This window comes from Callithrix jacchus, chromosome 10 (genome assembly GCF_049354715.1).
Source record: "Callithrix jacchus isolate 240 chromosome 10, calJac240_pri, whole genome shotgun sequence".
NCBI lineage: Eukaryota > Metazoa > Chordata > Mammalia > Primates > Cebidae > Callithrix > Callithrix jacchus.
This window is the reverse complement of record NC_133511.1, coordinates 66686725-66710349: the sequence shown is the minus strand read 5'-3', so window position 1 is coordinate 66710349 and position 23625 is coordinate 66686725. Positions and strand designations below refer to the sequence as shown.

The following is a 23625-nucleotide window of genomic DNA, read 5'->3' as shown; positions in this document are numbered from 1 at the left end:
TGTCTTACCCTGATTCTACCATTCTAGTAAATACCTTCAATATTTTAAATAATTTTACAGTTGAGCTCAGTTGGGACAGATAGGCAGATTTTCTTTTTCCTTCCTTCCTTCCTTTCTCTCCTTCCTTTCCTTCCCTTTCTTTTCTTTTCTCCTCTATTTAATACTGGATTACCTTAGCAAAACTCTACGTGTAAAAAAGTGAAGAATCCCAGAGAGTAGACATTAAAAATGGTGTTTACTTTAGAGATAGCAGCGGTAGTTTCATTCTAGTAACAGTCTCCTTCTAAGCCAAACCTGGTTGTGAGGAAATTATAATAAAAAATCTCTGGCATAGCCTGAGTGAAAGCCAGTTCTTTGAGTGATTCCTTGGCAGATTCTAAGAGTGAGCACCAGTTCTTTGAGTGATTCCTTGGCAGATTCTAAGAGTGAGCTAAGATTATTTAGCCCAGTTGATGTTTCCTGATAGAATTACATGGCATTCTGGGTATTGCCATATAGTCACAAAATAAACTGTAGATGAATTGAGAAAATGTTGCCCAACAGAACAGACAGGAGCCTAGGAGTTAGATGAAAATGATAGTGGCATTGAGTACTTACTATTTGTCAGGTACTGTGCTAGGCATTTTATATGCACTGTCTGATTTTGAAAACCTTATATTATGGTTTTAAATTTAAAACATTTAAATTTAAATTTCATTTAATTTAAAACATTTAAATTTAAATTTCAAACATACAGAAAATAGTAATACAGCAGACCACAGTGTGCCCATTGTCCGTTTTCAATGGTTGTTAACCCATAACCATGTCTTGTTTGCTTCATCTGTGCCCCTATGTATTTCCCAGTCACAAAATATTTTGAAGCAAATTCCAAACAAATAAAATTTCCTCTGCACGATTCTCATATCATCTAAAAATAAGGACTTTTTAAACATCATCACAATGACATTGTTAGACCTAAAAAAAATTGGCGATTCTTTAATATCATCAAATATATAGTGAACATTCACATTTCTGATTGTCTTGTAAATAATTTTTTATGGACAAAGTCAAAATCAAAATAAGTAGATAGATAGCAATTGGTTGATATACCTCTTATGTATCTTTTAATCTATAGGTTCCATATCTATTTCCCTCTCTTTTTTGTTTCTTTGCAATTTATTTGTTGAAGAAACCTGGTTGTTTGCCCCATAGAATTTCCCACGATCTGGATTTGCTGACTGAATTCTCAGACCATAATTTAACATATTCCTTTGTTCCTTATATTGTCTGTAAGTTAAATCTAGAAGCTTAGTCGGGTTCAGGCATGTTTGTTTTTTGTTGCTTTCGGGTTTTGTTTGCAAGAATACTTGATAGGTGATGTTGTGTACTGCCATCAGGAAGTACATAATGTCTGGTTGTCTCTTTTAACGTCAAGAGCCATTGATGTTTATTACCTAGATTCATTAATTCATTTGCACTATCTCATTGTAATCCCTGCAATACCTCTTTAAGATAAGTAGTGCTTTATAGATGAGGAAATAGAATTTCAGAGAGGTAAATTAGTTTCCCAAGATCACATAGCTAGTGATGACAGAGCTGAGATTCAAACTCCTGTGTATTTGACTTCGAGGCCTATATTATGGATTTTAGGCCTAAAAGGGCAGTTTTAGTAGAAATATCAGGCAGTCAAAATGCAAGACTTTGAATAAGCTATGAGACTGCCCACTTTTCAATTCCTAAATATTTTGAGACCTCGAATTTGTTTAATCAGTAGTAAAGCATTTTACATGGCATATATGCAGATAGTTCCGTGATTTTAAAATTTTATTTCCAGTGGTGTCTTAATAAGTAAACCTATGTGTAGGAGAGTATATGTGCATGTGTGTTAATTATCATATAGATAGCTGGAACTTTCCTGCCCTTATGATCTAGGTGAAATTGCCATGAACTTCCTAATCCACAGGCTATAGAAATTCAAAGCATATCTTTCTTCGTTACACCATTTTTTTTAATCACATCTATACTGTATACTAGATGTGAAACTTGGCACCTCAAGGTTCATACAAAACTCCTACTTAACAAAACATTTGTGAACATATACTTCACTGAAGGTGTTTGGCAGAGAAGACAGGGAGAAGTTTTTATTCTTAAAAATCTGCTGACCCTTGAATTTATCCCATTCTCTTTTAATCTTGCTTGTTCTCTGCCTTCTTCCTTCTCTGTCTTTCTGAAGGGCAAAATAACAGATTCTTCTCTATCATGGAGAACAAACCTTGGCACTAGCTGTTGCCCAGGCCCTTGGGAGTTTTTACCTTTAGAGCTCGTCAATGTATTTTTTTCCATCAAGTTCTCTCTAAAGGAAGTATGGTACCAGCTGTTGATAGAATAATAATTTTTCTACCAAAGATATAATAGATGCCTTTTTTTTTTTTGAGATGGAGTCTTGCTTGTCACCCAGGCTGGAATGCAGTGGCACGATCTCAGCTCACTGCAACCTCTCTCTCATGGGTTCAAGCAATTCCCCTGCCTCAACCTCCCAAGTAGCTGGGATTACAGGTGCGAGCCACCATGCCCAGCTAATTACTTTTAGTAGAGACGGGGTTTCACCATGTTGGCTAGGCTGGTCTTGAACTCCCGACGTCGTGATCCATCCGCCTCAACCTCCCAAAAGTGCTGGCATTACAGGTGTGAACCACCACACCTGGCCAGAGATGCCGTTTTTAAGAGAAAAACAACAAGTGGTTGGTTCAGATGGTTTCTGTCACCTAAGTAAAAAGTGAGGCCTTTTATCATTATGTTTGAGCCCTGTTCTACTGTAAGCAGGGTACAGCAGAAAAGCACCATGCTTTGGAGTTAGTTGAGTCTGGATTTACATCCAACCCTTATCCACTTATGAGTTAGGTGATGCTAGAAAATTTTCTAAACTCTTCAGGGCTACTTCTTAGGATTGTTATGAAGATTATATAAGATTATGCCAATAAAAGTCATGCCTGAGGAAATGGTTGCTCCCTTTCTATGGGTCAGTATTGGTGCAATAACTGGAAACCAGCCCTTGGAGTATAGTAAGACATTGGTCATGATTTTCCACAGCCCTGGAAATGCACAATTCTATTTTCCTGCCAGGATGATTATTAAGGTTTAGCTAACATTTGATTATAAAAGGCCATAAGTGTGAGTATCTCTGAGATAATCAGTGTATGGAAAAAAGGTGTGTAATAGCACTTTTTAAAAAATCTAGGTGTGAAGGGATTACAAGTCCAGAAGGCTCAAAATCTATAGTGGAAGGAATCATAGAGGAAGAAGAAGAAGATGAGGAAGGAAGTGAGTCAATAAGCAAGAGGAAAAAGGAAGATGACATGGAGGTGGGTAAAGGCTTGCATTTTTGAAAAGAGGTGGTATGGAATGGTTCAAACTGTATATGGGTGGGGAAGGGGTGATACATTGTTTTTTTTTGTTTATCATTAGATATTTTAGGGAACAAAGATACTATCATAAGAGACACTTAACTATAAAATACAAAGCACTGTTGATAGCTCTGACCAATTGGAACATAAAACTTACACTATATACCCTCCCCTAAAACAGACTGCTTTCGCACTTATACTTCTGTTCCTGTTTTCTCCCATGAGAAAAATTCCATTTCCTACCAGTCTCCTCTAAGCTCATCCAGATTTTACCCTGTCCATCTATCTCTCAAAATTTATCCCCTTGAGGAAGCTTTCTTTTTTATTTTTTTTGAGACGGAGTTTTGCTCTTGTTATCCAAGCTGGAGTGCAATGGCGCAATCTCGGCTCACCGCAACCTCCGCCTCCTGGGTTCAGGCAATTCTCCTGCCTCAGCCTCCTGAGTAGCTGGGATTACAGGCACGCGCCACCATGCCCAGTAATTTTTTGTATTTTTAGTAGAGACGGGGTTTCACCGTGTTGACCAGGATGGTCTTGATCTCTTGACCTCGTGATCCACCCGCCTCGGCCTCCCAAGAGGAAGCTTTCTTTCATTGTCTTTTTTTTTTTTTTTAAAGAAACTGGGTTTTGCTATGTTGCCCAGGCTGAATTCCTTGGCTCAAATGATCGTCTCACCTCACCCTACCCAGTAGCTGGGACTACAGGCACATACCACCACACCCAGCTTCCTTGGGGAAACTTTCTGACCTCAGTTGATAGCACTCTCTTTCCAACACAGCACTGAAAGTCTATATGATAAACCTTAGCGCTTTCTTTTTTGAAGCTATACATATTAATTCATAGAACTGATTTGATAAGTCACACTCAGAAATACTGTGGTGCTTTGCTAGTCATGTGTTGACTCATGTTGTCCTCTGACTGTGGAAGAATTGTATTTCAAACAATCAAAAAATGTGTATTTTGTGGCAAGAACTGATGTTCTGCATGAATTTCCCTCTGCATTTAGTTCAAGGTTTTATAAATAGTGTGTTGAGAGTACTTGCTAGGCAATTGATTTGAGGATAGTAGTGGAAACAGTGCTTTTTTCTTGAAAATGTTTAGTGATCATGAACAGCAGACTAGGGACGGATTTGATTATAAACATCTTACTAATGGCAGGTAATAAAAGTGTCATGGCCTACTCCTTTGCATTTGGAGATGCTGCTGTTATTAAGAAGGGGAATACATTTTTAAACAGTTTTTAAAATTTGAGGATCTCCTTGCCATTTTTAAAAATCAGTGATCAGAAATGTAATACTTTGTACCTCTTTAGAGTTCACAGAGGTATAAATAACGCATGGTCTATTTGGTCCTCCCAACACCTTATGAGGTGTAGAGAGATCTTTTCTCCCATATTACCCTGTAGAATCTGAGGCTCAGAAGTTAAGAGACTTGCCTAAGGTAATCAAGCAGGTATTTAGTAGATTTGAGACTCTTAGTATAATCAGTTTTTACCCCTTATGTGCTAAGCACTATGCTGAATGCTTCATATGTTCATCTCTAATTTTCATTTGAGTTCTGCATTGTAGATATTATCACCACTTTATAACTTAGGTACAGATACTTGCCCATAGTCACGCATGAAAATTAGAGATAAAACACACCCAATCCTCGATTTTTAATTCTAACTTATTTTTCTTTGTATTTTTTAATAAGCCCAATTATGTGGTTTTATAAATTCCAGCAGTTCTGTTGAGAGGGAAAACTGAGGCACATTAAGTAATAAGGAATGTCTCTTGAGTATTCACTCCCCATTTCTCCCTAACCCTCCCAGCCTAGGCAACCACTAATGTACTTTCTGTCTCTATAGATTTGCCTAGTCTGGACATTAAATATAAATGGAACTATATGTGGTCTTTTGTGACTGGTTTCTTTTCCCTTAGAATAAAGTTACCTTTGTTCATCCATATTGTAGCACATATCAAATACCTCATTTCTCTATCTGGTTGAATAACGTTCCATCGTATGGCTATACTACAGTCTTTAATCCATTCATCACTCGATGGACATTAAGGGTTGATTCCACTTTTTGTCTATTACGAATAATACTGCTATGAACATCTGTGTGCAACTTTTTGTGTATACATAGGATTTTATTATTTGTCTTGGGTACACAGCTAGGAATGGAACTGATGGATCATATAGTACTATATTTAACCTTTTGAGGAACTGACCTTTTTCCAAAGCGGGTGCTGCACCATTTTACATTCCCACTAACAGTGTATGAGTGTTACAGTTTCTTAGTATTCTTGCCAACACTTGTTATTTTCTCCCTTTTTGATTCTAGCCACCCTAGTGTATATGAAGTGGTATCTGATTGTGGTTTTGATTTTCATTTTCCTAATTACTACTGATACTGAGTTTCTTTTCATGTACTTATTGTCCACTTATATATTTTCTTTAGGGAAATGTTTGTTCAGATACTTTGCCCATTTTTTACTTGGTTTACTTGTTTTTATTACTGAGTTGTAAGAGTTATCTATATATTCTAGATACAGGTCCCTAATTTGCAAATACTTTCTCCCATTTCTTGGATTATCTTTTCACTTTTTTGATGGCATTCTTAGCTGTACAGACATTTTTAATTTTGATGAAATTCAATTTATCTGTCTTTCCTTTTGTCCCTTGTACTTTTGGTATTATATCTAAGAAGTCTTTGCCTAAAAGTCATGAATACTTATGCCTATGTTTTCTTCTAAGAGTTTTCTTGTTTTAGCTCTTACATTTAGGCCTATGTTCATTTTGAGTTAATGTTTGTGTGTGATATCAGGGATGGAACCAACTTCATTCTTTTGCATGTGGATAGCCAATAAACAGCTTGTCCTGGCTTTATTTATGAAAAAGACTCCTTTTCCCCATTTAATTGTTTTGACACCTTTGCTGAAAATCAGTTGACTGTAAATGTTAGAGTTTATCTCTGGACTTTTAATTCTATTCCATTTATTTATATGTCTACCCTGTGCAAGAACCACACTGTCTTCATTACAAGACAGTTGTATATCTTGAAATCAGACAGTGTGTAAGTCCTCCAACTTTTTTCTTCTTTTTCAAGGTTATTGACATTCTATATTATTTAAAAATTTTTAAATACTTGTTTATGTACCGGACCATGCTTCTGTTATTTTACATGCACAAGTATCTTCAGCTAATCCTTACAATTCTTTCAGATCTTGTGTTGCCAATTTTACAGCTAAGAAAGTTAAAAAGTTAAGTAACTTTCCCAAAGGATCCACAGTTATTAGTTAATGATGGCTTTGGGACGTGGATTCAGTCAGATCTGACTGACACAAAGCATTGTTTTTAAACATTTTTCCAGTAAAACATTGGGAGATAATGCAAGGCCTGTGGTGGATGCCCTGGTGTGGAGAACTGCATCTTACCCAGGTAAACATCCCAGAAAGATCGTTAGCTAACTTCTGTTTCTCCCACCCAACAACAAGTGGGTCTCATTAAATCAATCTGCTTTATTACCATTTGTCACAGCATCTAATAGGAATCTAAACTTAACTTTATGATCAAGCTCTTTGGAGAAAGGATTTATTTCCAATAACCTAAATACAGGAGCATTCCTAATTCTATCCAGAATTTTTTCTTTGGTTTTGCAATTTTAAGATTTGAGATGAACTCTCTTAATCTCAAGACAGTTGGGGGTTCTCTTACCTTAAATTTGACATTTGCCTATGAAGTCCAGTATGCATGTAGGAGGGGCTTATGAGATTATGCCTTATCTCTGACAGTGGACCTGATCTCTTAGAAATGGCTCATTAAAGGAAAGTGTTGTGGGAAATAGGACAGGCTGAGGTTCCAAGTTGAAATGGCAGTGAGCATTTTCTTTAAAGTGTCCTACCCTAAGTGGAGATAAATATTAACAGTGGAGAATAGAATTAGTCGTTTAGTGAAAATATTTGAATTATAAGGTACCTTTATGTCTCTATGTCTCCTTGTACTGATGGAAAACCGAGGTTCAAAGAAGGGAAGGGACCTGAGAAAACCAGTGGCAAAGACAGGACTAGAAGACCCAAGTTTCTTGACTTCTCATCCAATGATCTTTTTCTTTTCTTTTTTTTTTTTTTTTTTTACTGTGATAAACATAACATAAAATTTTTAAGTATACAGTTAAGTAGTATTAAGTATATTCACGTTTTTATGAAACATCTGAGATTTTATGCCCATTAAACAACAACTCCCCTTTTCTAAAACTCTTCCAACGGCCCCTGGTTACCACCATTCTACTTTCTGTATCTATGAATTTGACTATTTGAGTTACTGCATATAAGTGAGATCATATAGTATATGTCTTTGTGACTGGCTTATGTCACTTTGCACAATATCCTCAAAGTTCATTCCCTATGCAGCATGTGATAGCATTTCTTTCCTTTTTATGGCTGAATTATATATGTATATACCGTATTTCATTTATTCATTCATCCATCAGTGGCCATTTGAGTTGCTTCCACCTCCTGGCTGTTATCCATAGTGCTGCTATGAACATGGGTTTGCAGTTATCTTTGAGACTCTCTTTTCAATTCCTTGTATATGTACCCAGAAGTGGGATTCCTGGATCATGTAGTAGTTCTATATTTAATATTTTGAGGAATTGCCTTGATGTTTTCTTATTGGTTGAACCATTTTACAACTCAGTGCACAAGGGTTCCAAATTCTTCATATCCTCACCAACACTTATTTTTCTCTTTTTTGATAGTAGTCATCCTAATGGGGGTGAGCATTTATTTACTGATTAGTGATGTTAAGCATTGTTTCATATGCTTTTTGGCCACTTCCTTATCACCTCTGGAGAAATGTCTATTCAAGTCCTTTGACCATTTTTTAATCAGGTTGCTTGATGTTTTTGGTGCTGAATTGTAGAAGTCATTTATATATTCTGAATATTAATTCATTATAAGATACATGATTTGCAAAGATTTTCTCCCATTCTATAGACGTATCATTTGTCTATTTTTGCTTTTGTTCACTGATTTTGGTGTTATAGCCAAGAAATCATTGCTAAGTCTAGTGTTCAGCTTTTCCTCCATGTTTTCTTCTAAGAGTTTTATACTTAGTCTTACATTTAGGTCTTTAATCCATTTGAGTTAATTTTTGAATATGGGATAAGCCCCCAGATTCATTCTTTGGCATATGCATATCTGTTTGGTTATCCCAGTACTGTTTGTTGAAGAGACTGTTCTTTCCCCATTGAGTGGGCTTAGCATTCTTGTCAAAAATCATTTGACCATTTATGTGAAGGTTTATTTTTGGACTCTCTTTTCTATACCACTGGTCTATTTGTCTTTATGCCAGTACCAAGCTGTTTCAATTACTGCATCTTTGTAATTGGGGAGTGTGAGTTCTCCAATTTTGTTCTTCAAAATTGTTTTGGTTAGTCAGTGTTTCATGAGATTCTATATGAATTTTAGGATGATATTTTTCTATTTCCTAAGAAAAGCCATTGGAATTTTGATAGAGATTATATTGAATCTGTACATTACTTTGGGTAGTATGGACATCTTAAGCATCCAGTAATCTTTAATATAATGTGTTACTGTCTTGTGTTCACTTTTAGATTTTCGTGTTGTGGTTGATACAGTATATTTATTTCAATTATAATGTTTCAAATATTTCAATGGCATAGAAAACTATAGAGAATTATTTATTTTTCAACCAATATTTGATTGCATACTCTGTGCTTATCTACTATCAAGATTTAACAGATGTTGAGGTTTTGTCATATTTGTCTCGTATTTCCTTTCAAAAGTACTATTGCAGGAACATTATATCATTATCATAAAATATAAGAAAAAAATGCTTTACTAACACATCAACCTATTTTCAGTTTCCTTTTCAGTTCTTTACTATAACTATACCACATTTTTCCAGTAGTAATCCTAACTCAGATGACATGTTGTAATCTGTTTCTTGCTTATATTATAAGCATTTTTTCATACTGCAATATGTTCTTTGTAGTTATTCTGTTGATGAAACATCCTTTTGCCAACCAGGTATAAGAAACCCTTAATCTTGGCGCTACCATTTACTAGCTTTGTGATCTTCAGAAAGTTTCCTAAGTTCACAGAAACTAATAGGAATAAAAAGTAAACTCATAATTATCTTAAAATGAATATTATAATGACCCACACAACAAGATGGTTATAAGGATTAAATTTATATTAAAATGTCTAGGACTCAGTAGGTCCTTAATAAGTGCTAGTTTTCTTCTGTTTCCTTTTCCCAGATACCTAGTTTTTAATCCTGTTCTTCCAGGGGTTACCCTCAGAGACTCAGAACTTACTCTTATTCCTCCAGACCAAGAAAGACCATCCATACACCTGGAGAATTGAACTGGCAAAAACAGAAAAATACTGGGATGGCTGGTTCCGAGGCTTATCCAATCTCTTTCTTAGTTGTCCCATTCCTAAATTGCTGCTCTTGGCTGGTAAGTGTATATGTGCATGGTAAGTATATTAGTGCAGACTGCCATAACAAAATACCCTAGGCTGGGTGGCTTAAACAACAGAAATTTATTTTCCCGCAGTTCTGGAGGCTGGGTGCCAGCGTGGTCAGGTTGTGGTGAGGGCTCTCTTCCTGGCTTGCCTTCTCTCTGTGCCCTAATATGGCCAAGAAAGAGTGAACCTGAGCTCTCTGGTGTCTTTTCTTTTAAGGACGTTAATTAAGGGCGTTTATCCTATGTCAGAGCTCTGCCCTCATGACCTTATTTAAACTTTATTATTGTCCTTACAGGCCCTAGTTCCAAATATAGTCACATTGGGAATTGGGGCTTCAACATGAGTTTTAGGGGGACACAACTCAGTCCATAGCAGTGTTGGTATACTGTCATCCTATTATGACCTTGTTAAAATTTCTCACCCAGTGAGTAGTGACTTCCAGAGTAGAGTACCTTCATCATTCACCTATGCCTTTTGTCCTTCCCATACCCAATCTCTAAACCTAACTAAGCATAAGCATTCATCTAAGTATTAGGATGACCTAATTCTGGCCTGACCTTTCTACTTGGACAAGCCCAAGTTCTTCTTAGCCTAGAGCTATACAAAGTGGTATAAGGATATTCTGAGTATCATGACAATCAAAACAGTAAATCCTGTTTTCAGAACCAGTTTAAATTAACATAGTAATTATAGGGGAATCTCAACCTGAAAAGTTTGATCTGGTGGTGAGAATATGCTCTGGGAGTTAGGATTGATATAAACATGAATTGAGGATTTCATGTTTACAACTTTGTAACACTTTTTACTTAGTACTTAAAGAGCTAAATCTATTTCACAATGAATTCTCTTGTTTTCTAGGTGTTGATAGATTGGATAAAGATCTGACCATTGGCCAGATGCAGGGTAAGTTATCAAGAAATTATGGCCCTGGACCCTTTTCTGAGGAAAGGGTGATAGGGCAATTAGCATTCTGAGATAGTAGTGTAACAGAAAAAGCATGAGCTTTAGAGTCAGACCCAAGTTGGACATCCTCCTCTACTCCTGACCCACTATATGATTATGGGCAAGTATTTCCCTTTTCTTTTTTTTTTTTTGAGACAGAGTTTCGCTCTTGTTACCCAGGCTGGAGTGCAATGGCGCGATCTCGGCTCACTGCAACCTCCACCTCCTGGGTTCAGGCAATTCTTCTGCCTCAGCCTCCCGAGTAGCTGGGATTACAGGCACACGCCACCATGCCCAGCTAATTTTTTTTATATTTTTAGTAGAGACGGGGTTTCACCATGTTGACCACGATGGTCTTGATCTCTTGACCTCGTGATCCACCCGCCTCGGCCTCCCAAAGTGCTGGGATTACAGGCTTGAGCCACCGCGCCCGGCCAGTATTTCCCTTTTCTGAGCTTTAATTGGTTAAAAGAAATTCCATCCAAAAATGAATATTGTAATACTACCTATATCTCATTTATAAGAGTTAAAATGAGGCAATGTGTTTAAAAATTATAAAGTACTGTATAGGTGTCTAATACTCTGAAAGGAGATTAATTCTGACTCTTGGTCAGTTTTTTTTGTTTGTTCGTTTTGTTTTTGAGATGGAGTCTTACTCTGTTGCCCAGGCCGGAGTATAGTGGCGCAATCTCGGTTCACTGCAACCTCCACCTCCCAGGTTCAAGCAATTCTCCTGCCTCAGCCACCTGAGTAACTGGGATTACAGGCATGTGCCACCACACCAGCAGCTAATTTTTATATTTTTAGTAGAAATGGAGTTTCACCATTTTGGCCAGGCTGGTCTCAACTCCTGACCTCAAGTGATCCGCCTGCCTCAGCTTCCCAAAGTGCTGAGATTGCAGGTGTGAGCCACCACACCTGGCCAGTATTTTTATTATCGTTAGAAATTTTAGGAAAGGGAAAGTCTCAAGATAATCCAGACACAAAAAGGTATATCTCTTTAGAAGACAGCAGGTAAGATGGTAAAAGCAAGGTCTCTGAAGTTCAGAGAACTGGGTTTTGAATACTGCTTTTCCAGTAATTTTTTGACTCTGGGCAAGTTATCTGACTTGCCTCAGCTTTAGTCTTCTTAATCTGTGAAATGAAAAAACTGATGGCAGCCTCAAAAGGATCGTGAGGTATAATGAGTAGGAAAGCGACATGCTGAATACTGTACAGATGCATGTATGTTAGCTAGATGACAATGAAGGCAGCAGGTCCAATTTTCTGGGGGCTCCTGCTTTAGTACAGGTAAAAGACCCAGTGAAAGTGAAGTCAGTAGGCATGCAACTTTTGGGTTATGAGAAGAAGAGGTGCCAACTCCAAGACCAAAGTTTCAAGCTCAAGCAGAATCTGTTCTAGAACTTTCTTCTTTACTTACTTTCCCTGGACAATTTCATGGCTTCCATATATACCCTGATGACTCCCAAAGCTAAACATCCAACACACCCCTCGCTCCTGAAAGGTCTAGTCCTGTCCCATATAGCAAACCTGCTGGATGTCTCATGGGACTCTCAAACTGTTCTTTTAACCATCCTCAAGCTTTCCACAGCAAAAGGAGCTATATTCCCTCATAATAGTTGTTCAAAGGCTCTTGACTATAAAACTCTAGTCCCAGACCCTCATGCCTTTGCCTTCCTTTAACTACATTGTATCATGAGGCCTGAACAGGACCATGAGTTGGGACTGTGTGATTTTTTTTTCGTGGCACTGATATTGGTAATTATGAGCTTAGACACTTACTTAAGTAGATGCTTATAAGTGTCTAAGCCCATAATTACCAACATCAGTGCCATGAAGTTGAATCTAAGACACTTAAATTCAATTCAAGAAACTTTCCTAGGCACCTTCTCTGTGTAAGACATATGCATGATGCTGGGCAGACAGAAGAATCAGACATGGCCCCTGATACGGCAGTTGACATGGACTGGGATAGCATTTGAAATCACTGTTGATCACCAGCCTTGGAATCAAACAATCCTGAGTTTGAATCACTGTTAATATTTTTGCAGCATGAGTGAATTGCTAACTTCTTTAATTTTGAGTTTCTTCATCTATAAAATAGAGATAATGATATATCTCAGTACAGTTATATGAAGTTTAAATGGAAAAAAATGTAGGTAGTCTAACAAATGATGCCTTTCATTATATCCAGGAAGTAATCATGATTCTTTACGAGATGCCCTCCTGTTTCCTCAGTATAGATTATATCAAGACCACCTTCTGGTTTAATGAAAGTCTCCTATGAGTATAGAGAGTAAATGGCGAGGATAAGGAACATTCCATAAAACAAAGGGAAATGGCTAAGTCTGCATAGATTCTAAACCACAGCTATCCCAGCACTGTGTTCAAACCAGCTGACTTAGTTATAGAATCCTGGAAAACTACCACCTATTCATAGTACAACTTGGGTAATTTAGGCTCTTTGAACCTAAGGCTCCTAATCTGTACAATCTGAAATATTCCCACTTCATAGAATAATTGTAAGGATTACCCCTGAGCATGTTATTTTACGTGTACCTGGCTCAGTGTTGTTGGTGTATGTGAGTTCTCCCTGATTATACCTACTCTTCCAAAGAGGAATGACAACTGCATCCCTAGTCATTAGAGCTGATATAACAGAAAGACAGGGAGATTGTAGTAGTACATTTTGAATCTGGTTATTTGTTCATCATTCATTCACTAAAGGCTTAATACCTGTGTTGGGTCCTATTAAGGATATAGAGCAAGTAATAACACCATCATTCCCTATTCTTTTTTTTTTTTTTTGAGATGGAGTCTTGCTCTGTTGCCAGGCTGGAGTGCAATGGCATAATCTTGGCTCACTGCAACCTCTGCCTCCCAGGTTCAAGTGATTCTCCTGCCTTAGGCTCCCAAGTAGCTGAGACTACAGGTGCACGGTACCACACCCAGCTATTTTTTTGTATTTTTAGTAGAGACGAGGTTTCACCATGTTGGCCAGGATGGTCTTGATCTCTTGACCTCGTGATCCACCCATGTTGTGCTGGGATCAATGGTGTAAATCACTGCACCCAGCCTCATCTCCTGTTCTTATGGAAATGACACACTCCTGGGGAAGCAAGCACCAGTGGCATGTAAAATGTAAACTTACTTGAAACTTCCAAGAGGGCCATGTGCTGCTCTGTGTTTGGATCCAAATGCATTAACAACAGTACTTTAAGGAGCTAGAAGGGAGAGGTGACTAGGCTCGAGCACCCAGAGAGAGGCAGCTAGCTTACTGCAAGAGGAGGGGCACAGGCTGGACTTTACTAAATGGGATCATCTTATTCCTCTACTAATTAACTAAGTGGCCTTGGGCAAATTACTTCACTAATCATGGCCTCATGATTGAGTTTCTTCACCTCAAAAAAGAATTTTAGTATTTTTGTGCATAATTTTGTAGGGTAGATTTTGAGAATGAACTTTAAAAATGGATAGAAGAATACACCGAACACTTTTTGAATCCTGTGTAACTGGGGTAAGAACCACAGAATGTAATGACCAGAAGAACTTTCAAGTCCATTCCTTTATTTTATAAATAGAGAATTTGAGGCTGAGAAAATCTGCTCTCTCTAACTATGGGGGCTCTGGGTCTCATATTCTTTAGTCTCCTTAGGAATCTTTTTTATCAGTCATCTCTGTTTGTTTTTAATCATTGTCACATTAGGTATGAGCTTACAGTGTTCTGTAAGACAGTCTGAGAAAGTGCTTAGTACAAAGCCAGGTGCATGGTTTAGTGCTCAAATGGTAACTTATTATTATAATAATAAATGTTGAGTCCTTAACATAGTTTACAAAATCCTTATTGGTATGGCCCCTGCTTACCTCTCCAGCCTCATTGTTAACCACTCCCATAAGCATCATGCCAAGCTGCTTTTATTCCTAGCCATTTCAAGCCTTCTTTCCTTCCTGGGTCTCTCATGGATTGTGAAGCTCCCTTTCTTAAGCTCTTACAGCCCCGTGTGCCCAGTTTTATCATAGGAATGACATACTGCATTAAAATGTTGGTTTTTGTGTTTTATTCCCCTACTGGACTGTAAGTCCCCTGAGGACAAGAACAGTTTCTTCTATGTGTCCCTGGCCCAAAGTAAATGTACACTAAATAGGACAGAAGGAAAAAGTAAAGGGAAATGATTGGCACAAGGTTACAATTACATGTATTACCATCCTTAGCAAAGACTTGATAATTGGGTCCAGAGTATTGAGGTGAGGTTGGAAATGGGGAGGTCCTGGGCTCCTGGAATAGCCTATGAGGCTGCATCAGTAGTGAGGAGGGGCTCTTTTAGTCCCTGAAGTTGCCTTGCTTTGATTCCTCCCCAGGGAAGTTCCAGATGCAGGTCTTACCCCAGTGTGGCCATGCAGTCCATGAGGATGCCCCTGACAAGGTGAGTCTGGTGCTCAATGACTGTAAAAAGACAACTATGAAAATAACCCTGGATACCACAGAAGACAAGTCCCTGAGTCTCAGCCTGCACTGCCTGCAACAGCTGCTGTGGAGCCTATGTAGATGCAATTGCACCAGCTCTCCAAACTCTCCCTGGCAGCTGCTTATGGCATTGGCTCTGTGTGTATGTGCTGAGGAGCTACTGGCACTCTGCTGTTTCATCCTAGGGCCCTGTGGTTAGGATCTTAAGTTCTACTTCTCCAATACTCCCAAAAGCCAGATGAAAGAGGGATGATTAGGGTATAAACGACTCCCTAAACCACAGACATGGTTAAGGAATTAATAGGGGATTCTCCTATGGGAAGTGCATAAATAAGCCCTTCATGTCATTCCTCTTGAGCTCTCTGGAGCTATCTCCGACAAGGATGGTGGGGAGGAGTCTCCTAGCTCTGCTAGGGAGGGCCTAGGTCCTTTTAATTTAAAGCCACTCAGACTTGTGGGTGGCATGAGGGCACCATAGTGCCTAACCATCTAACAGAAGCCCACAGCCCAAGGCTCAGCCCCGTCGCTAACCTTCATACGGCTTGGAATATCTCTCCCTTTTCCAGGTAGCTGAAGCTGTTGCCACTTTCCTGATCCGGCACAGGTTTGCAGAACCCATCGGTGGATTCCAGTGGTAAGGCGGTCCAGGGGTTTAAGAACCCCAGCAGTGCTGGCCAACTCCAACAGATACTTGCAGGACTATAAATATCTCTGCCTTACCCTGCCTGGTTTGGTCACCATGCCTTTCTTCTTCTTCTTCTTCTTCTTTCTTCTTTCTTCTTGCTTCTTTCAACAAAGAGCCTGGCATGTCTGTTTCTACAAAATCATGGTTGGTTGTTTCTTTGTGCTGTGGTCCAGTGGGTTGATGCTAAGGCTGTGATTAAATTGTGCCTAGTCTCTCATTCCCCACTGTGATGTGCATTTCTTCTTGAGGTGCCGCTTTGAGGAGACTGGGATAGGAACCAGTCCTTTTCCAGGCTCTTAGAGAAGTTTTATTTGCCCTCTCCTGCCCCACTGCCAAGGAAAGCTGGGCAGGCCATGGAGCAGGGGGTTTTTTTTTTGAGATGGAGTCTCATTCCATCACTCAGGCAGGAGAGCTGTGGTATGATCTTGGCTCACTGCAACCTCTGCCACCTGGGCTCAAGTGATCCTCATGCCTCAACCACCCAAGTAGCTGGGATTACAGGCATGCCCTACCATGCCTGGCTAATTTTTATATGTTTTTTTAGTAAAGATGGGGTTTTGCTATATTGGCCGGTCTGGTCTTGAACTCCTGGCCTCAAGTGATCCACCCGCATCGGCCTCCTAAAGTGTTGGGATTACAGGCATAAGACACCGTGCCTGGCCTAGAGCAGAGTTTTCTGCAGTGTTGCAGTGTCTTCCCATGGCCAGCTACTGAGCAAGCTGGGAATGAAATGGTTGCTTCTGCCAGGCTTGCTTTTCCTCCCTTTCCAAAGCTGGCAGAATATTAGTCACCCTACAGGGGTGATCCTGGAAGCTCTAGAGCAGGGTTTTCAACCTCAGTGCTATTGACATTTTGAGGTGGATAATTCTTTATTGTGGGGACTGTCCTGTGTGTTATAGGATGTTTAGCAGTATCCCTGGCTTTTACTCACCTGATACCAGTAGCACCCCTCCCACACATCTGACAACCAAAAATGTCTCCAGGTTTTACCAAATGCCTCAAGGGGGGCAAAATTTCCCCCAGTGAGAACCGTTGGTCTAGAGGAAGAAACAGGGCCAGGCCTCTCATCCTAGGAAGCTCTTCATCTGATTAGGGAAACACAGTTGGGCTCTTTGTTGAGGAGAAAGAAGAGAGGCATGTTGACCCAAACCAGCTGGTCCTGGCCCACCTCAGCCAGCTCCTAGTCTGTACTGCAGAAGGTCTTTGATCCTCAGAGAGCCCACAACCCTGATGAGTCATTCCCACCATTGGAAAGTCTCTTCTCTGATTTTGGTGAGGGTTTGGGGGAACTGTTCCCCACTCTCAGAAAGTTTGAAGAAGAAATATTGAAGAAAAAGAAACAGCTTCTGCCTTAGACAATGCTGAGTTCCAGGGCCTGAGAGTGTCAGGGCAGGGTAAGCACTGGAGATGATGGCAGGACCCTGGGACAGTGAATCACAGAAGCAGCACCCCTATGCTGAGCCACCCCTTTTACAACTGATAATTGACAGATCCCAGGAACCAACAATAAAGACTTAATTTCTCTTCTTAAACAGTGTTGGACCCTTAGACCATTTGGAGCCTTGGTCAAATGAGCAGTACACTGAGGGCAGACCCTGGGTCTAGCTCTGGTCAGGGCTGTGAGATGGGGCAGATTTGCAAGGGCCTTGGTGGTCATTAGGGAGGGCTTCCTGGAGGAGACAGGTTAAGCAAGGGAAAGCTATTGATAGTTACATTTGTTTTTTCTTCTTCCACAGTGTGTTTCCTGGCTGTTAGTGACCTGCTGTCCACCCCTCCCTCAGCATTGAGCTCTGTTGTAAATGCATCGCACCAGAGGCCACTGTGATGCCGCTGTCTCCTCCTTCCCATTCTGCCCAGCCATGTGACACTGGCTCCCTGTAGACCGGGACCTCAACCTTTTCATGTATTCTGCCAAAAGCATTGTTTTCCAGGGCCCTTGACCAACATCGGCTTCCCCAGTCCAGAATTCCCCTGCTCCTTCCCCTTCCCTATACTGGGGTAGCTCCTGCCTGTTCTCCCTGCATTGCCTAGGGTGAAACCTCCAGATTCGCCATACCGAGCCCCTATTCCTAGCATCAGGCAATGCACCTGAGTCCAAATGTCTTCCCAGGCTCAGGGACCTCCATTCCTTGAGATTGTCTTGGCATGGTCCAGCCCTACCTCATGGGATGGGCAGTGCCTAAGGTGGTCCTTATTTTTCCCTCTGAAATAAAACACTAGTCAGGTACCATTTTATCCCAGTCTTACTCTTCCAGGTTTGGAAGACCAAGAGAGGCCAAGATCCCATCCTTAGGTACAGGGAGAAGTGGTAGTGGATAGCATCACAAGAAACCAGCCTGAAAATCAGGTCCAGCCAGTCCAAGCACATGGCCTCCCATCTGGGAGATCCCACTGTCCCACTCCCACATGTCTGGGCACCTGCCCTGGGCTGAGGCCAGGCTGCTCCAGGGTCCTTTTGAGCCCTCACCTGCCACAGAGCAACCCAGGTTAAATACGGCCCATGCACAAAGCCACAGGGTAAAACCTATGGAATTGTTTTTAATCAAATTCAACCATTTTCATAACTGGTTCCTGGAGGTGTACAGTGCCCTCTTGCCTCTTCAAACCTACAGCTTCTCTTTGTCATTTGTGGATTTCACATCACTCCACATAGAAACGTTACAACCTGGCATCCCAGTCTTTGCCTTCTTCCCGCTGCCTCGACACAGCACTGAGGCCTGTCCCTATTGCCCAGGCACACCATTTCCAAGGGCAGGAAGGGGCAGCGTCCTGAAGCCCATCTTTTCTGTGACTGTCTTAGGTGATGTGTAGCCCCCTCCACCTTTCCACTCAACAACTTCCCACCCCTGTCCTGCTGCACGGTCCGGAGTCTGGGACCTACTTTGTTTTTTGTTATTTATGACCTTGTTTAAAGAAAATAAATATCTCCCAACCTTTATTGACCTGGTCTTTCTCTGTGGAGTTGTCCTTATTTCTACTGACATAAGGGCAGGGGAGAGCTCATTGGACTTAGTTGTCCTGGAACTCCAGAAACCCCGTTCCCTATATAGCCTTTCAGTGTTATGCTCTGCCTGTTCCCCTGATCCAGAATGCCCAGTGGGATGGTCAGAGCCACCCTCCACTGCACCCATGACAGGATTCCAGTTCCATCTCTCCTTATTACTGGCTGTGTTGACTTTGGTCCACAGCAGGGTAATCTGTGCACTGTCCATATGATCTCAGTCACCATAGCTTCACTTGTGAAACTTTATCCACAATGCAAATCATCTCCTGAGCTCTGAACAGTTAGGTCCAGCTATCTTCTTTTGTCTCTCCCAGATTACCAAAAACCAGTTCATATTGACTATTTCTAAAGCTGAACCCACCTTCCCCATGAAACTTGCTGTCCTCCAGTGTTTCCTGGCTCAGTAAGTGATAGGTATCACCATCCCTCCAGTTGTCCAAACAAGATGTGCACAGTGAACTACTTCTCCTACACCCACATCAGTTCTACCACCAAATCCTGTTCATTCTCTCCCATGTCCCCTCTTTTCCATCCCACAGCCACTGCCCTAGCTTAGGCCTCATCATCTCTCACTGTGATCATTTCAGAACCTTTGCTGCCCTCCTCCTTCCCTAGGTGGTCCTCCACACACTGTTGGAGACTTCTTCCTAGCAGGCTTTGGGGCCAGGCTGTCTAAATTAGAACCCTTATGCTGTGTAGTGTAGCAACAAAGTAACTTTCTGTGCTGTACTTTACGCATCAGAAAAATGGAGATAAACAGTACCTACCCCACAGGGTCTTGAGGAATATACAAGTTAAGCTAGGTTAGCTGACTTTCTCAGTAACTGGCACATGGTAGACACTTAATAAGTAGTCCTGTTAGGACACTTACATTGACTATATTATAGTTAAGACCTTTCCTCAGGGCAATTTGTGGGCCAGTAGCATCAGTATCTCCTGAAAGCCTGTGAGAATTGTGTCCCCATCCCAGACCTATTGAAGCAGAACTGATCTGCATTTTAACAAGTGCATCAATGTCTGAAAATATCTGGTTTAGTTGATGACTAAATATTTCAGGGTAATGCATGAGCTCCCTAGTAGAGGAGAGAGAAGTTGCTTATGTGTGGTTGATTTCTCTCACTAGAACCCTTTGCCGGTGCCTTTGCTGGACTATGTGCCCTTTTGTCCACAGGAGGGCAGCATGATCACTTGTGTAGTTTACAGGGGCACTCAGGTTCGCCTGGTGAAAGTCAAAATGGTTACCAAATTTTGAGTGTCATCTAATTCACTTGACACACATCTCATTTAATCCTCACAGCAGCGCTATGAGGTAGGTTTTGTTACGTTCCAGGTCCAAATTCCTACCGCTTGGAAGTGAGTGACCGTGTCAGAATTCAAAGCTGGCTTGTTTCCAAATCATGCTGCTGCTGGATGCTACAAGGGACCTTGGGCAGAAGTCATTTTGGCCCAGATACCTGACTTAAAAGAGCAGAGGAGGATGACCATGGAGATGAAGCCTCTTTACACTTGATGGCGGAGGCTGAGAATGAATGAAATGCTCGTGAGCTTTGTGGTTGGTTGTGTTTTAGCCACTTTCATCTCCATCCTTTGTATCTTTGTGAAGTACAGGCATTATCCCCAATTTAAAGGCAAGGAAGTGAAAGCTCAGAGATTTGAGATGGCTTGCCCACAGCCACGGCCAGGGTTGCCCCACCTTGTCTTCTGATTCCAAGTCTACTGAGCATTCCATTACACCCCAGTAAAGATGAAACCATTCATGTGTTCACTTAGCATGGCTTTAATGAGCACCTACTATGTGTTGGCCATAACAATGTCCTTGCAGAGCCTACAGATCAGCATGTATGAACTCAGGAAGGGTATAAAAAAGGAGACCCCAGGATCTTTGAATGAAGGATTGCCACAAAGTAAAGAGCATGTTTTGGGTCAAACCAACGTTCTGTCACATAGACAGTAGTAAATGCCCCCAAAAAGGAGGGTAGGCAAATTTTGGAGGCAGACATAGATCTGATGGGAGATGGAGAATCTTCAGACTGGGAGGACTCAAGACAAAGGCATGAGGGGCATGGGGCATGACTTTGTAGCCCCATGCTCTTACCGTACTATTAGGATCATTTATTTGCTTATTAAGCAAACCCAAGCACTCAGTATGTGCCAGGCATCCAGTGTATTTTGTAGACAGAGGTAAATAATGAGATCCTTAAAGTGAACTCATTATCTAGAGAGACAGTGATAGAAATAGTGACCAAATAGTGATAGAAAATAGTGGTAAGAAGGTTGGGGGTGGGGAGCAACAAACCTATTTGGAAACAGGCCAGGGATGGTTTTACAAGAGGTAGCAATTTTTATTTTTTTTTTTTTGAGACGGAGCCTCCCTCTGGCACCCAGGCTGGAGTGCAGTGGCATGATCTTGGCTCACTACATCCTCTGTCTCCCAGGTTCAAGAAATTCTCCTGCCTCAGCCTCTTGAGTAGTTGGGGTTACAGGTGCCTGCCACCACACCCAGCTAATTTTTTTATTTTTAGTAGAGACGGGGTTTTGCCATGTTCATCAGGCTGGTCTCAAACTCCTGACCTCAAGTGATTTGCCTGCCTCGGCCTCCCAAAGTGCTGGGATTATAGGTGTGAGCCACTGCACCCAGCCAAGAGGTAGCATTTGAGTTGAGCCTTGAAGTATCATAAAGTGGGGGTGGAGGAGGAAGGACAAGACATTTCAGGTAGACAAGCACTAACACCACAGACAAGCGCTGGAAACTGGAAGGTCAGCCTAGGAAGATGACTGTGGCTGGAGTACAGGCTGAGACAGGAGAAGAACTAGGAGAGGAGGTGGGAGTAAAGGCACAAAGGCCTTAATTCACAAGAATTAGGAGTTTCCAGAAATTAATAAGCAGGATGTGACAAGGTCAGGTCTTTTTTATAAAGGAAAGTCACTCTGGTAGCCTGTGTAGATGGATTGGTGAGTGCCAGACACAAGGCCAAGAGGTCAGTAAAAATGCAGTTGTAGTCGGGCAGGTAAAAGACACAGGTATACTTAAATAGGACAGTGGCCACCAGGCTGACAGAACAAAATAATCTCAATATTTCCAGAGGTTTAATGAACAAGAAAGAAACTAGTTGGATTTCAAGAGTGAGGGGCCAAGAACCTTTAAAAGTTGGATTCAGGGGCCGGTCATGAGAAGTGGGGGTTGGAAGTGAAAAGTCAAGGTTTTACCAAGAGAAAAGCAAGAAGAGAGCCTACACTAGCAGCAGAGAAAGCAAAAGGCAGTCACACTCCCCTGCAGTCACTGTTTTGTTTGCAATCTTGGAGCCAACTCTGCTGCTCCAGCTGGCCACCCCATCAGCAGCCAGAATCAACACATTCTCAGTCTGGGGCCAGGGCTCAGAAAGTTATGTCAACTCAAGAGGTTCCCTTATTCCTCGAGCTGGCTTCCTCTCCCAGCAGTTTGCTAGAAAACTCCAGCCCATAGCCAGGCAAACCTTGGAACCTGAGACTAGTAGAGAGGCTGGCCTATTGCAGGTGCAGGGAATAGGTGACTGAGGAGTGAACTGAGTGTCGAGGGAGAACATTTCTTCCTGATTAATGACAATGATGTCATTCCATAATAATTTATGGAGTGACTAATCAAACAAGCATAGAATAACTGACACAATACAGTCTGTACCATTTATAAAAGCACATTTACTACCTTTAAGACCTCATAACTCCTCTGGAGTGGGGAGGGCAGACAAATCAGCACTTCCTACAGATGAGGAATTCGAGGTTCTGTCAAGGAAAGTGATTTGTCCAGGGTCATACAGTAACACAATCTGGACTAGAGCTCAGGTGAACTGACTTCCAGATCAGTGCCTTTTAATTTTTTTTTATTTTATTTATTTATTTAAAAAAAAAAATTTTTTTTTTGAGATGGAGTTTCACTCTTGTTACCCAGACTGGAGTGCAATGGCGCGATCTTGGCTCACCGCAACCTCCGCCTCCTGGGTTCAGGCAATTCTCCTGCCTCAGCCTCCTGAGTAGCTGGGATTACAGGCATGCACCACCATGCCCAGCTAATTTTTTGTATTTTTAGTAGAGACGGGGTTTCACCATGTTGACCAGGATGGTCTCGATCTCTTAACCTCGTGATCCACCCGCCTCGGCCTCCCAAAGTGCTGGGATTACAGGCTTGAGCCACTGCGCCCGGCCTGATCAGTGCCTTTTTAATCCCGCACCATAGCACACGGAGAGGAGGGGTGGGGCAGGGGTGTTCAGGACGAGGCCTGATGACGAGAGGAATGCTCCAAGCTCAGTTCAGCCTCCTACTAGCTGGGTGACCTCTGGCACATCACTTCCTTCAAAACTTCAGGTTCTGTGTCCCAAAATGGGGTGATAATCCTTAATTCGATAGGTGTTATGAGAGTTAAACGAGACCTCAGTATCCAAGTATAGTAAAAGCTGCTGCCTGCAGTAGGCAAGGTGAAAAACAGTAAATGCCATGGTGCTGAAAGACAAGGGGATTAATTCATCCTGACTGGGAATCCCAAAAGGAAGAGGAGACCAAGGCAAAGCCATCCTACCCCAGGTGTGCTGGTCTGCTTTCCTGCTCCTGCTCCATTGGGCTTCTCAGGCAGAATTAGTGGAAGCCGGTGTGCCCCTGGGGCTGGCCTAGGAATGTTCTTCTCAAAAAACTTTTG

The 23625-nt window shown here is 41.3% G+C and overlaps 1 protein-coding gene and 1 non-coding gene across 5 annotated transcripts in view; one reads left to right on the top strand and one right to left on the bottom strand.

The window, feature by feature from the left end:
- Nucleotides 1–18892, top strand: part of PPME1 (protein phosphatase methylesterase 1) — a 75232-nt gene extending 56340 nt beyond the window's left edge. Inside the window, exons 9-14 of one of the 4 annotated variants that reach the window (XM_054241936.2) lie at nt 3218–3341; nt 9723–9852; nt 10721–10765; nt 15164–15228; nt 15836–15903; nt 17691–18892. In XM_054241936.2, coding sequence (XP_054097911.1) covers nt 3218–3341; nt 9723–9852; nt 10721–10765; nt 15164–15228; nt 15836–15903; nt 17691–17709 — 451 coding nt within the window. In that variant the 3' untranslated portion in view covers nt 17710–18892. Of the gene's footprint in view, nt 1–3217; nt 3342–9680; nt 9853–10720; nt 10766–15163; nt 15528–15835; nt 15904–17690 lie in introns of those variants that run through there. The other 3 variants (XM_054241935.2, XM_054241932.2, XM_054241934.2) reach the window with 3 other exon arrangements.
- On the bottom strand, nt 16634–16770 carry LOC118146009 (small nucleolar RNA SNORA7). Its single transcript, XR_004731479.1, has one exon. It is a non-coding gene; the product is annotated as a small nucleolar RNA SNORA7 (small nucleolar RNA).
- Nucleotides 18893–23625: the final 4733 nt, after the last annotated feature.